Source organism: Xenopus laevis, chromosome 4S (assembly GCF_017654675.1).
Source record: "Xenopus laevis strain J_2021 chromosome 4S, Xenopus_laevis_v10.1, whole genome shotgun sequence".
Lineage (NCBI taxonomy): Eukaryota > Metazoa > Chordata > Amphibia > Anura > Pipidae > Xenopus > Xenopus laevis.
The window spans coordinates 64,313,835-64,327,687 of NC_054378.1; the positions used below are offsets into that span (position 1 = coordinate 64,313,835).

General features: G+C 39.3%; 1 protein-coding gene across 6 annotated transcripts in view; it reads right to left on the minus strand.

Annotated features, from left to right (window-relative positions):
• Window positions 1-1,654: 1,654 nt before the first annotated feature.
• LOC108715519 (interleukin-12 receptor subunit beta-2) overlaps window positions 1,655-13,853 on the minus strand; it is a 37,387-nt gene continuing 25,188 nt past the window's right edge. The window contains exons 13-17 of one of the 6 annotated variants that reach the window (XM_041561345.1): window positions 10,946-11,083; window positions 10,335-10,434; window positions 7,086-7,170; window positions 2,953-3,016; window positions 2,379-2,506 (exon numbers count right to left, since the gene is read on the minus strand). In XM_041561345.1, coding sequence (XP_041417279.1) covers window positions 2,984-3,016; window positions 7,086-7,170; window positions 10,335-10,434; window positions 10,946-11,083 — 356 coding nt within the window. In that variant the 3' untranslated portion in view covers window positions 2,379-2,506; window positions 2,953-2,983. Of the gene's footprint in view, window positions 2,507-2,728; window positions 3,017-7,085; window positions 7,171-10,334; window positions 10,435-10,945; window positions 11,084-13,853 lie in introns of those variants that run through there. The other 5 variants (XM_041561343.1, XM_041561342.1, XM_041561346.1 and 2 more) reach the window with 5 other exon arrangements.

Genomic DNA, 13,853 nt, shown 5'->3' on the forward strand with positions numbered 1-13,853 from the left:
TCCGTGCAGCAGCTCAGTTGAATAAACAAGACATCAAAGATTGAAGGGAAAAGTAACTCCAGCACATTTATTCCAGGTAGTGGCAACACATGTTTCAGGTCAGAACCCTTTATCTGACCGGAAACGTGTTGCCGCTACCTGGAAGAAATGTTTTGCAGTCAATCTGCTGGAGTTACTTTTCCTTTGATGCCTTGTTTTACATATTACACATTTTGTTTGTTTTCCTTTTGAGGAGGCAACCTTCAAGCCACAGAATTCCTGTGTGGTTTATTGGGGTTTTTTTTTGATCAACTCTTTTACAATCTGATCTTGGAGCACCCAAATCTCCTAGATCCCAGAGTTCTGGAGGCCCCACTCCTGAGATAGTTGCTTGGTACCGGAGGAAGCAGAACTAGATTTGCAGGTAAGTGAATACTTTATACTGTGAAGGGTTTTCCCACTAGGCACCCTTGCCTGGGTGAGTCACCCAAATGTTTGGCTTCTTAGAAGATCTCCTTTGTTTCTCAGCGGCATTATATATCTTTCATTATGCTTGTTTGTGGGTGTGGCACTCCATCAAAGCGCAAATGTCCTGAGAAAGGAACTCCTTTCCCCTTAATTTGGTGCTTTAGGATTACCTCCTTTCTATTGTTGCTCTAACCTTTCCATATGAGTTACAGAATCCCAACTGGCAAATGTTCCCTCCTCCCTACATAAGTACCAGTAACACCAAAAGTTTTTTTGTTTTTTTTTAAACTCTGCTATAGTTTCTATAAACTATAAGTCTCTGCCGTGTAACCATGGGGGCAGCCATGCAAAGCTGAAAAGGGACAAAAGACACCGGTTACTCTGCAGATAACAGCTCTGTAGTCTTACAATGGGATTCTTCAGAATGTATCGGTTATCTGCGAGTATCCTGTGCTTAAATGCCTGACCCCATGGCTACACGGCAAGTCCAAGTCTCACCACAGGCAGGGCAGTTGCTGATCAGACCTCAATTATAGACTGGTTTTGCCCTAATTTGGGTGCACTAGTGTAATGCAGGGTTTTCTGATCTGCATATGCAGGCCCACGGCAGATAATTTACGAGAAAAGCAGAGTGACACCCTCCTCATTTATATGAGGAGGTGTATAAATACTGATGCATTGTGCATTTTACCTATGCACTATATTTAAATTTAAAAGGGTTGAGGAGCAACACAAGCATGCAAAAACTTCCAGGGGTACCAAAGAAGGGCTGTGATAGGATTTGGTAGTTCCTATGTGGCCTGGCAGCCAAAATGAGGATCTCTTTTGCAGTACACCTGGTTTTTTGCAACCAAAACTTGCCTCCAAGCCAGGAATTAAAAAAAGAACCTGCTTTGAGGCCACTGGGAGCAACATCCAAGGGTTGGTGAGCAAAATGTTGTTTGCGATCCACTAGGTGGGGATCACTGTACTAAGGTATAGAAAGGGATAGTGCCTAATGCCTAAATAAATAATGGGGTTACAAACTGTGGGTTAGGTGTGACTGGAAAAATGGGACGTGGTCTTGTGGCATAAACCATGGATGGTTCCCTACTGGGATGTAAATCTGACAAAAATGTCCCCCCCCCTATTCTGAAAGGGATGGCAGCACTGCCATAGAGCATCATTTCTCAACGTACAATAGAAGACCAGTATAAGTAAGGTTTGGTGTGAATGGTCATTTTTTATTTTGGAGAACCTATTGCAGAAAAGAAGAGTTTAAAATGAAATGTTTGAAAACCTCTACTTTGCTTAAAAGCAAGCTTAATGGTGTCATTTTTAGCTGGATGTGAAACCCCACCATGAACTTTCAGCTATGAACATATCTGGCAGCATATTAATGTATACTTTGTACAAGAATGAGACCTGTTATCCAGAATGCTCGGGACCTGGTCAACGATAAGGTCCTTGAATGGCATTGAGCCAAGTCCAGGCATGACTGACAATCTGGAGCATTGCCTAAGCTTCTGTATTCTATATGAAAATCCAGGATTTGGAAATATTTTTAAAGTATTAGAATTAATACCATAACTGTATAAACCGCTTACCCCATTATATCAAGTGAACGGATTGTTACAGCATCCAGCCTAAGCATCCCTTCACCTACATGGAGTTTGGGCATTAAAAATTCTAGAGACAAAGTTTCATCTATTATGCTCTCTTCTTCATTTTCACTATTGCCACTCAAGATGTCTGTTGGCAGATAGTCAACTGTTATCTCTTGGTTGACCAAGTAATCCGACACAAAGTCCAGACTGACCACTTCTTTAGGCTGTAAAGACTTGTAACAACAACCCTCTGAGGACAGAATAGGCACCACTGGAATTTCTGCCTTTGTGGTGGGCACATTGATTTCCTCAACAAGTAATACTGCATTGGTTTCATATTCTATGTACATAGCAGGGGTAAATGGTGGTTCATCATTGCTGTCAACCTCTTCTACCTCCTCTGCTTCCAAGGTTTCCGTTTCATCATAGTTTGATGTACTTGTTAAGGGACTTGAAAACTGTTCCAATTTGTGCTGTAAAATAAAAAACAGATATTACACATTTTTCTCTGCATACAGATATGCCTTTTGTCTAGGGATGCACGGAATCCACTAATTTGGATTTGGCCAAACTCCCGAATCCTTTGTGAAAGAGTTGGCCGAATACCGAACCAAATCTGAATTTGCATATGCAAATTAGGGGTGAGAAGGGGAAACATTTTTTACTTCCTTGTCACGCGATTTCCCTCCCTGCCCCTAATCGCCCCCAAATTTCTATTCAGGTTAGGCCGAGCAGAAGGGTTTAGGACTAATCCTGCTGAAAAAGGCTGAATCCTGGGTTCGGTGCATCCCTACTTTTATCACACATGCCACTTTCAAAGTTAAAGGCACAAACAAGCACCTAGAGGATGTTATATGTGTGACAAAAAGGTGTGCTACCCTTCAAAAACAAGTTTGTTTCATATAGAGCTGTTCCCTACCTTTCTTTCCCCCTACTCCCAGCAGTACAGCTCATTTTAAAGGCCTGTTTATCTGTGCTGGAGACTATCAAAAAAAAAAAAAGCAAATAAAACAGGTGTTTTTACTTCATGAACACAAATGGAAAATCATTAGCATCAATATTAGTAATTACTGTAGTGCCCCCTCCCACAATTTGTGGTCTTCCAACAGCTGTTGCATCAGCTGTCTTAGCCTTGATATGTTTTGGATTATAATGGAAGAATCCTAACATTTTCTCTTCTGGTATTTTTTCCTGAAAAGTAAGATCCATTACAGAAAACGTTTGACTGCTACATATGTATTTTAAATGGGTTGTTCATCTATAAGTTTACAGTAAGTACGCTACAGAATGACCGATTCTAAGCAAAGTTTCAATTGGCCTTCATTTTTTCTTCTTATAGTTTTTGAATTATCTGCCTTTTTACTCTTTCCAACTTTCAAATGGCAGTCACTGACCCCATCTATAAAACAAATGTAAGGCTACAAATGTATTGCTACTGTACTTTTTTTGTTCACGATTACCTTACTTGTCGCCTTCCCTGTGTTAAAATTGAAGTTATAACATTCTCAATATAAAATTCAGATTTGAATAACCAGGGTAAGGGATCAGTGGTCCCCAACAGTGGCTCTGGAGCAACAAGTCGCTCACCAACCCCTTGGAACGTTACTCCCAGTGGCCTCAAAGCAGGTGTTGATTTTTTTAGATTCTTGTCTTGGTTTGCCAAACAGAGCCTCCTCTAGACTGCTATTCCATATCGGCACTACCGCTAGTCAATCACAGCCCATAATTGGCACTCCCAGGAACTTTTTGCATGCTTGTGTTGCTCTCCCAACTTTTTACGTTTGAATGTGACTCACTATGGAAAAAAGGTTGGGGATCCATTTCCGACCAATATTAATACTAAATCTAGATATTAAATTGTTAGCTAAAATTATCGCAACCAGACTGAACCATTTTCTAGGGGAGTTAAAACATCGAGATCAATCAGGGTTCATTCCAGGAAGACAAGTCCCTGACAACATACGCAGAATAACTAACCTGATAAGTTATGCAAAAGAAAAACATATTCCCTCAATGTTGGTGTCACTAGACATGTAAAAAGCTTTTGATACAGTGTCCTGGAATACCTGCAAAAAACACTAATCAGTTATGGGTTCCCAGTGCAATTTCTCATTGTGATTAAAGCTATATGAGCACCACATGGAATTTCACTCCCCCAAATTCCCGATCGGGAGGGGCACACGACAGGGGTGCCCTTTGTCCCCCCTGTTGTTTGCCCTACGATCGAACCTTTAGCTATTGCAGTTAGAGAACATCCTAAAATAACGGGCATCGAGGAGGGTAATGTGGACTATAAAAGTGTTCTGTATGCTGATGATATACTCACAATCTCAAAGCCTATGTCATTCCTTCCTTTTTTTTTTTACAACGAACTACAAAATTTTGGAAACGTTTCAGGACTCAAAATTGATGCAACAAAAACAGAAGCCCTTAACATCAATATACCTAAACACACCACTAAGCTACTGGAAATCAACTTTCAAGTGCTATGGCAAGAAAACAGCATAAAATACCTAGGTGTTCATATACACCGAGACAACGCCTTGTCACCAATAAATTACAACAAAACTTCTCAAAAAATACTAAAAGTGATCACTTCATGGATCTTAAATTGTCTTGACTTGGGCGTATTTCCGCTATCAAAATGTCGGCACTTCCTCATTTACTGTACCTGTTCCGGGCACTCCCGGTTTTACCACGTGCAGGAATGCTGGTCTCCCTACAAAAAGTGATTAATAAATTTGTATGGGACGGGAAGACAGCGCGCATAAACTTCCCAACAGCTACCAGGCATAGAGGTAAAGGTGGTCTAGGAATTCCTAACCTAAAGAAATATTTCACTGCAGCACAATTAAGCTTGATGATAAACTGGCACTGCACAACGGATGCCCCCTGTCTTGGGTACAAATAGAACAAGATACACTCCAAGAAGGTGCAATACGAAACCTTTTGTGGTCCAAAGCAAAGGCTGGAAAAATGGTTACTAACCCAATTATCCTACACTCACTAAAAATTTGTGGACTATGCTCACCGCATAAACCAGTAGCATGTTTTGAAGCAAACAGCTACTCCCCCCCCAGGGACAAAAAAGGATCATTTCAATGGTGGACAGACAATGGCCCGTTGTAGTATATATACATTGACTAAAAGTCAGCAACTCCTAACATGGGAAGAACTCCAAGAAAAATATAATATTCCTCAGCAGGAAATTTTAAGATATCACCAAATACGACACTACATACATTCCCAATGGAAAGAGAAAAAAATCTCGAATCCAACAATATATGAAAGAATATGTCTACAAGACATTCCTCAACAAAGGACTATCTCAAACATATATACGATCAGTTAAACCATTTGACTAAGTTAAAGAAACTGAGATTTGTGGCACTTTGGAAAATATATCTACGGATCAGTATGGAAGACGACCAGTGGTCTGATATTATTAAAGACACAATACACTGTTCAGTTAATATCTCAATTCAAGAGACGTCTCAAAAAATATTACACCAATGGTACCTAGTTCCCACCCGATTGGCAAAATGGTATCCAACGAGCTCCCCACTATGCTTCAGAAACTGTGGTCAGCAGGGTAGCTTCTTACATGTATAATGGGAATGTCCAAAAGCTGTTAGATTTTGGATCCGAGTCTACACGTTAATTTCAAGTGTCACCGAGTTAACACTCCTGAAAAATCCAGCGGAAGCTTTAATACACAAGAGAATAACAGGAGGTAACAAACATCTTAGAAAACTGATCACACAAATCTTCTCTGCTGCAAAACAGGTTATTGCATCCTCTTGGAAATCACCAGTATTGGACTTTTATATGGTAAAAACCAAATTAGACAACATTAGTCCTGGAAAGTATGACCAGTTTTAAAACAAACTCCCAAAAGCACTTTAACAAAGTCTGATATATAGGAATGCAGTACCTAGATGACAAGTCTTCTTATCTAACCAGACAACATCACAGGCATAGAGTGAACTTTTATTACGGTTATTTTATGAATCCACCTCTTACCTACCTAGAGGCCATCCCCATTCCTAACCCCAGGGTGTACACCATTGTATATGTACAAATGACAGTAAACTAATAGGCTGAGATATCAATGTTTGTTGTTTATTGTTATTGTTAAGTGGTTCAAGGCAATAATGAACATTATCTATGTATTTCCATCCTGCGAGCTGGGATTTGTACAGAACTTAAAGTCTTGATACCTGTGTGTATTTTGTCTCTTATTTCATGAAAATAAAAACATACAAAAAAAAAAGTTGGGGATCCCTGGTCTAGATGGAAAGAGGGAATCTGTCTGCTCTCCAGGTTGTTACCTTTCACAATAGCACATGCTAGGTACAGCTTTAAGTTTAGCATCAAGGACCTGTTGTTACATGAGACCTGCTTGATATAGATTCCAAAGATCTCAGATTTTATTAAAGTGTTCCATAGGGTTGCCTACTTGGGCTTTTATTTGCTCGTGTATTTTGAAATAGTTGATTTTTTTGTAACACTTTTGAGTATGAAAGGGTGCCAGTCTTCCAACTGGCTGCAATGTGTATCTTGGTGGCCATGCAGATATGTTGAATCAGTTTCTGTGCAGAGTTGTTATACCCTGTTAATTTATGTCCAAGGAGCATCATCTGTGTCCTTGTCTTGTTCCTCTTTGTATGGAGATAGTTTGGGGTAAAGGAAGCAGTAATTTTAGTTTAGCTGTGGGGTTGGAATAATATGGTGCTAATATGTTTGTAAAGGGGCCTCTCATACCCAAGTATTGTAAAACTGCCCAAAGGTGATTCCAGCTCAATGCATCAAACACTTGTCTATGTCTAGAGTTAAGACTCCTTACTGTGTTTTGGTTATGTTTGCGTGGTGAATTATATTCATAATTTTTATAAATTGTCTCTGGATAGCTGTGTGGGTACAAACCCTACCTGATCTTTATGAACAATGTTGGGTAGTATCTGCTAGTTAAGCTAGTATGGGATGTTAATATTTCTTAGCCGATAGGTTAAGTAAAAACACTATAAATTTACCAAAACTTGATTGATTTACCTTGTCCTTTGTCAATGCAGAAGCCCAATGGCAATTCGCCGGGTCAGGAACTTTCTTGTTGCAACTGTAGAGAAAGCACTTCAATCTAAAGGTTGACAGATATAAGACATTAACTACTGATCTCATTGCCTACGCATAGTACTGTCTTCAAGGACCTCCTCCTAATATTACAGGATACAGGGGGTCGCAGTCCATAACAACTAAGCTAATCCTTGATCAGCTTCACTTCTTAAGCTGGCCATAGATGTTGAGATTTTTAAAAGATCAGATCCTCATCGTGAGACCACGATTTTCTTGGAACGATCGTATGATCGAAGAATTGACCATCAACTAAAAAGACCAATTTGTCAGGAAAACAAAGGGGAGCTCCCTGCTTGTCCCTGCAAACATAGATAGATTGCACTGGGACCGACAAAGATTTTTTGACCTGGCCAATCAATTTCCTGAAAGATGTCGGCCAAAAAATCGTAAGATGTACGATCATTCGAATCCCACTAACCGCACGATAATTTCAAAGGATTGGTCGGACTTCCCTAAAATCGGTCGTTCGGCAAGAAGAATCGTCGCGTCTATGGGGAGCTTAACTCTCTTCCAATCAGTATCATAAGTATCACTGCTATCCAGTTTCATCTCATTCAATATAATTAAATTGTTCCTGTGGGTACAGACCACTGATGTAAAGGAAAAGGCATAGTGCATGCAAAAGCTTCTAATGAAAATTAGGAAGAATTCTATAATTCTAGAGAATCTGTTCATAGAGTTCCTCATTATGACTTTGTTAATATTATCCTTTATTTATATAGCACCAACATATTCCACAGCACTTTACAGAGATTATACATCTGTCACACTTGCCCCTATCCCAGAGAAGCTTACAGTACCAATCATATTTACTAGAGATGAGTGCTTACAGGACCCACAGGTTTGTCGGGTTCAAGCCAATAATTTGAGCACCAGGTGTGAGTTCAGGTGGATAGCAGGTCAAATGTCTAACAGGACCCCTGCGCTTTGGTGATGTAATTGTGCTGATCCCTCTCAATAATCAGTGAGTCAAGATGGACACAGGTCTTAAATTTAGAAGACGTTGTGCTTGATTGGGTGTAGGTTGGAAAGTAGAAGGTTAGAATCAATCCTAGAACCCCAGCGTTGCAAAGCAGCAATACTAATGACTCCACTCACCTAATCTGGTGTGCTGCTTATTATACAGTGTTCAGCAAAAGCATAACATAGGTGGCCTTGAATGATCCACACCCATCCAAGCCCAACTCAACTTAAATTTTGTATATACAATTGAACAGGGCCAGAATTAGGTGTAGGCAGAAGAGGCATGTGCCTAGGGTGCAAAGCTTGGGGGGCACCAGGCACTTAGCTTCCTTGTCGCCTACCCCTAGTGCAGCATGTGTCCCCTCAGAAAATTCCATGTTCTTTCAGAAGTTAAAGTGCACATGATCATGCGCAAGGGGGTGACTGGGCGATGCAACAGGCAACGATGTGCAATTAAATCCACCTGAGACATCCCTGAGTGGTATGAGTCATAGCACTGATGTAAAAAAGGGGGAGAAAAAAGCTGGTTCAGGAGATAAAGTACAATCATGGAAGTACCTGCCTGAACCTGAGCAAACAGACATTTTTGATCACCCAAAGTTGTCACTGCAGATCTCAGATGAAACTGCATATCACTAGCTGCCAAGTAGGGGGTAGTCCAATGATAATTAATAAATGCTACTCTACAAAGAATAAGAAGGTTATTGAAATTACTTATTATGGTTTTTGTTTTCTTTTTTTTGTTTTCCCTTAGTTGCTGGGCAGAAGGGAATGTATCTAAGTAAGTTCATATGCATATGGATGCTATTGGCTAGCAGGTAGGAGGACCACTTCCTGCCTCACTTTGATATGGTGCTGAGAAAGGAGTGGCACTTTCTCTTTGCCTTCCACCTTAGAAACAGTGTGGATGTCTGCTTTGGGGCTGGGCCCAGTTAAAGTCGGGGTCCAGGGTCCCGTGAATGAGGCATTATATAGTGGCAGGTGTAGCTCCCGTACCAGTACACTCTAGTAGTGTAAGTCAGTTAGGGTTGAGCTAAAAAGAGCAGTTCTGAGCTCTTAACATAGGAGTGGCAGTTTGGAGGTATCTCTCCCAGGCCAACAGGCCATAGGTGCTCCTATCAGCAGAAAACTGCACCGGCCCGGGGGTTATACAAGTGAGCACCACAGAGCGATTCTCTTCCGTCTTCACGTGGCTGCGCATGCGCATTAGAACGAAATGCCAAACTTTAACTTAAAAGTCGGCTATTTCGTTCAACTGCGCATATGTGTCTGCCCCAGGAAATTTGAAGAAAGAAGAAGTCGGAAGAGGATCACTCCGTGGTGCTGATAGGAGCTCCAGCCCGGGTTTTCAGGTAAGTAAATACAATCACTTAGGGCCGGGTAGCAGTCTTGATGTGTGCTCTGCGCAAAGGTCCTTCAGGATTGAATAATGCCAGACATGGTTATATATCTTTACATCTTGGTAGCTGGAAACAAAGCTATGTCAGGAAACAAAGCTATGTCAGGATAACCTTTGCAGATTTAGGGAGTCTCCAATTTTTCTAACTGAGTGTAATTGACTACATGACCCCCAGTTCATGAACACAGTGCAATCCAAGATGAAGGCTGCTGAACCACGACAACACAAGAGACGTGCCTGCGATATCTCCTGATCCCCTGCGGCTGTACAAAATCCTTCCCTGGGCAGAGACACTAACACGAAGCGAACAGATGATTAACACGGCTTTCTCTATATATGCGACTCGGTAAGTTGCCATTACCCGCATAAGCATTATCGAGCTCATATTTTATTGCACTATTGCGGATCCCTTTTTCAGGTGTCCCAGTGGTGAGAGAATCAGGATAGAGGATTGCTCTGAGGTGATCCAGACCACTATGTGTGTCACAGAGGTGAAGTGAGATTCCTGCCAAGTCTGTCCGCAGGGGAGTGTTATGCTCTGCATGTGATGTAGCCTGTACCACAAACTGTGGTGTGAGTAAACCCTGTGGATGTTCAATAAACACTTTCTGTTTTGTTGTTTGCAAGAACCTCTAGATATGTGCATTGCTGGTTTTTACGGAATTTTATATACCGTAAATGTATGACGCAGATGTGCTAAATCAACTGTCTAAAACTACTGTCCTCTATAAAATTCATATGTTTATATAGCTACAAAGTTTGTCTACTTTAATTAGCTTTTAGAGGAACAAATAATGTATACTGACCTTTCTCTTAATGATGGTATGGAACATAGGCAGATCAGTATAAATGCAGATGGTAGAGTAATTACTAATACATTCAGGAACCCTTGATTGAAACCTGCTCCTGCAAAAATATTGCATTACCATAAGGTACAGCAGGAAATACACAGAAGCCCAACCAATAAAATCATACTGGAGACACCCATGTGCTGCCCACTCACTACCTTGTCCCTCCTGCATGCAGCGGTACAAGCTACAGATTCTATGTATCCATGGGGACAAGGAGCAAAGTTAAAAAAAACATGGCTCATAAGACCTTTTTCCATGTTGAACTTGCCACTAATTAAGGTAATATATTTTTATGTTTATCCTCCTAACATGGTTTTCCTGCTGCAAACTTTTTTCTCATGCTGAGTCACAGACAGATTCCCCTAGTCTGGCACTTATCCTATGATGATCTAGTTTATTTTGGGGACAGAAAAATCCTTCTTTGACTAATAAACTGGACCTTCCATCTTGTTAAAACATATGTACAGACATTCCTCTATCTAGCATATATATAAGTTATTTAAGACAGGCTAACCAAGTTCCCATACAGTTTAAATGCTCTGCAATTATTTCCACAGTAATCTTACCATCAGGATATACTTCCTTCCCCAGGTTTCCAAGGCTTTCCCCAGCTGTAGTTGAAGCGCTCATTCTAAGGACATATCGTACATTTGACTGAATGTTTGAGATCTCATACTGATATTTCATGGACTGATTAACAGGAACTAAGGAAAGTAAAAAAGTTAAATTGTAAGAGATGAATGTTTAATTATTTTCCTTTCCCCCCCTAATTTCTATGACAGAGTAAAGAGTGACTGAAGTTTATTAGAACACAAGTCACATGGCTGAGGGCACCTGGAAGCTAACAACATGTTTAGCCCCATGTCAGATTTCAAAATAAAATATAAAGAAAATCTGTTTGTTCTATAAAAAAAACAGATTTCAATGCAGAATTCTGCTGGAACAGCACTATTAACTGATACATTTAGTAAAAAAACACTTTTCCCCTTAACAGAATTAAATGCACCAGTTAAAGGGGTTGTTCACCTTCCAAACACTTTTTTCAATTCAGTTGTTTTTAGATTGTTCCCCAGAAATAGACTTTTGTCAATTACTTTCCATTGTTTATTTTTTATGTTTTTTCCAAAATCGAAGTTTTAAGGTGAATGTTCGTGTCTCTGGTGTTTGAGTCTGGCAGCTCAGTAATTCAGGTGCAGACTCTGAACTGTTACAATTTTGCAACATTTAGTTGATACATTTCTCAGCAGCATCTTTGGAATATTAGCAACTATTGTATCAAGTCTAACAGCTGCCTGTAATGAAACCCAGATATTCTGCTCAGCAAGGACAAAGATAAGAAATGTATCAAGTAAATGTATCAATTTAGAACAGTTTACAGGATCGGCGACCCCCCCCCTCCCAGAGCTGATTCAGAAGGAGAGAAATTACACTTTACACTTCAATATTAGAAAAACCGTCACACATAGAAAATAGAAAGTCATTGGAAAAAGTTGTTATTTCTGGTGATCTATCTGATAACAACTAGTTGTTTGAAGGTGAACAACCCTTTTAGCACTGCAATGAGGAGTAGGCTAATTTTTTTGACGCGTCATTTTTTTTTTTACATCAACGCAATACAAGTCTATGGGCTTCATTTCCAAGGCGAAACAAGGTGAAAAAATTCGCCCATCCCTAATGAGGAGCTAAAGGGTAGCCTTTTGTCAATTCTAGGGATTAAATCATTTTAGGATGCAAACCTTTGAAACGATTAAAGGAACATTGTATTTTATTATGTAATTCCAATATAACATCTTTCTAGAGGTGCTACATCTTGGGGGATTTCCAATACAAATGTGTTGCAAATATTTCATTGAAGTTTTACCATAAAACAAGCAGAATCAAAACACAGTTTTTTAAGATGCAGACATGAAGACATATATAACAAATGTCAGAAAAATCAGACAAGTCCTCAATAAATAGGGACATATCAATGGCAATAATTTAACATAAATGAAACTAGAATGAAAAAGGCCATTGTTTCCATAAATGTGCACAAAATTAAATATGGAGGAACTTATAGATTTGATCTTTGGAGTCAAATGTCTGAACTCTCCAGCTCTCAGAGAGAATCATATTATTATAATCATATATAGACTTAACCAGATCAGAGGGAGATACACAGGGGCACATTTATCAAGGGTCGAATATGGAGGGTTAATTAACCCTCGAATTTGACCCTCAAAGTTAAATCCTTCGAATATCGAAGTTGAAGGATTTAGTGCAAATCCTTCGATTGATCGATTGAAGTAAAAATCGTTCGAAACGAATGATTTTAAGCAATCAATCAAAGGATTTTTCTTCAATCAAAAAAAGGATAGAAAACTGCTGGGGAAGGTCCCCATAGGCTAACATTGTACCTTGGTAGGTTTAAACTGCCTAAGTATGTAGTCAAAGTATTTTTTAAAGAGACTATCGAATGGTCGAATAGTTGAACGATTTTTAGTTCGAATCGAAGTCGAAGGTCGTAGTAGCCTATTCGATGGTCGAGGTACCCAAAAAAATACTTCAGCTTCAAGTAACCCAAATATTTCTTTGAACTCTGGCCAGGAGATTAGCATCATATCATTGGGGTCAAACAAATCTATTTAACAATTAAACAAATCTAATATGTCAACTTTCTCTTTTGTAAAAAGTAAAAATGATGGCGATTTTAAGAAGTTTGAGGTTTTCAATAAAAGTTTAACTGGCATAAATGGAGTTTGACTATAACTAAAGCTAGGTTGAGAAAATAAATGTTTCCACACAAAGATGGAATCCCGGAAAAGTGGATTCTTCTTAAAATCACTAGGAACATTCTTCCATTTACTATGCAATATAGATAAAATATCAAAGTGAGGTTCATGGAGAATTTCAATTTCTGAGTTTATATATTTATTACCTTGAGAAATCCATTCAATAAGAGATCTCGGCAGAAAGGTTAAAAGCTCTAAAATTGGGAATTTTTAAACCACCCAATTTAGCAGGAGATCTCAATTTTGAAAGAGCTATCTTTGTTTTTTTCCCGTTCCAAACAAAATTTATTAGAGCAGAGTCAAGTTTCTTAATATACGAGTGTCTAATAAGTAGGGACAGGTTAATTAATGGGCATATCATCTTAGGGAATATTAAATATTTAAAGAAAATAACCCTTCCTTTAAAATTCAATGGAGAGTTGGCCCATTTAGTACACATAGTAAATATCTTTTGACACACTGGTGTAATGTTTAATGAATATAAGTTGTTAAGATCCAATGGAATAGTCAAACCTAAGTATTTTATCTGAGTATTTTATCTCAACAGTGAGTTAGATAATTCCATGACAAATGTACAGAGATTTGCATCTCTCCATACAATTCTCATTGTAAATGAGTGCAGGTTTAGCACACTTCCTGGGCCCTCTACACTCATGGGCCCTCTCTTCTGCTATGCCCTGGGGCCATTCTATTTTATAAATAT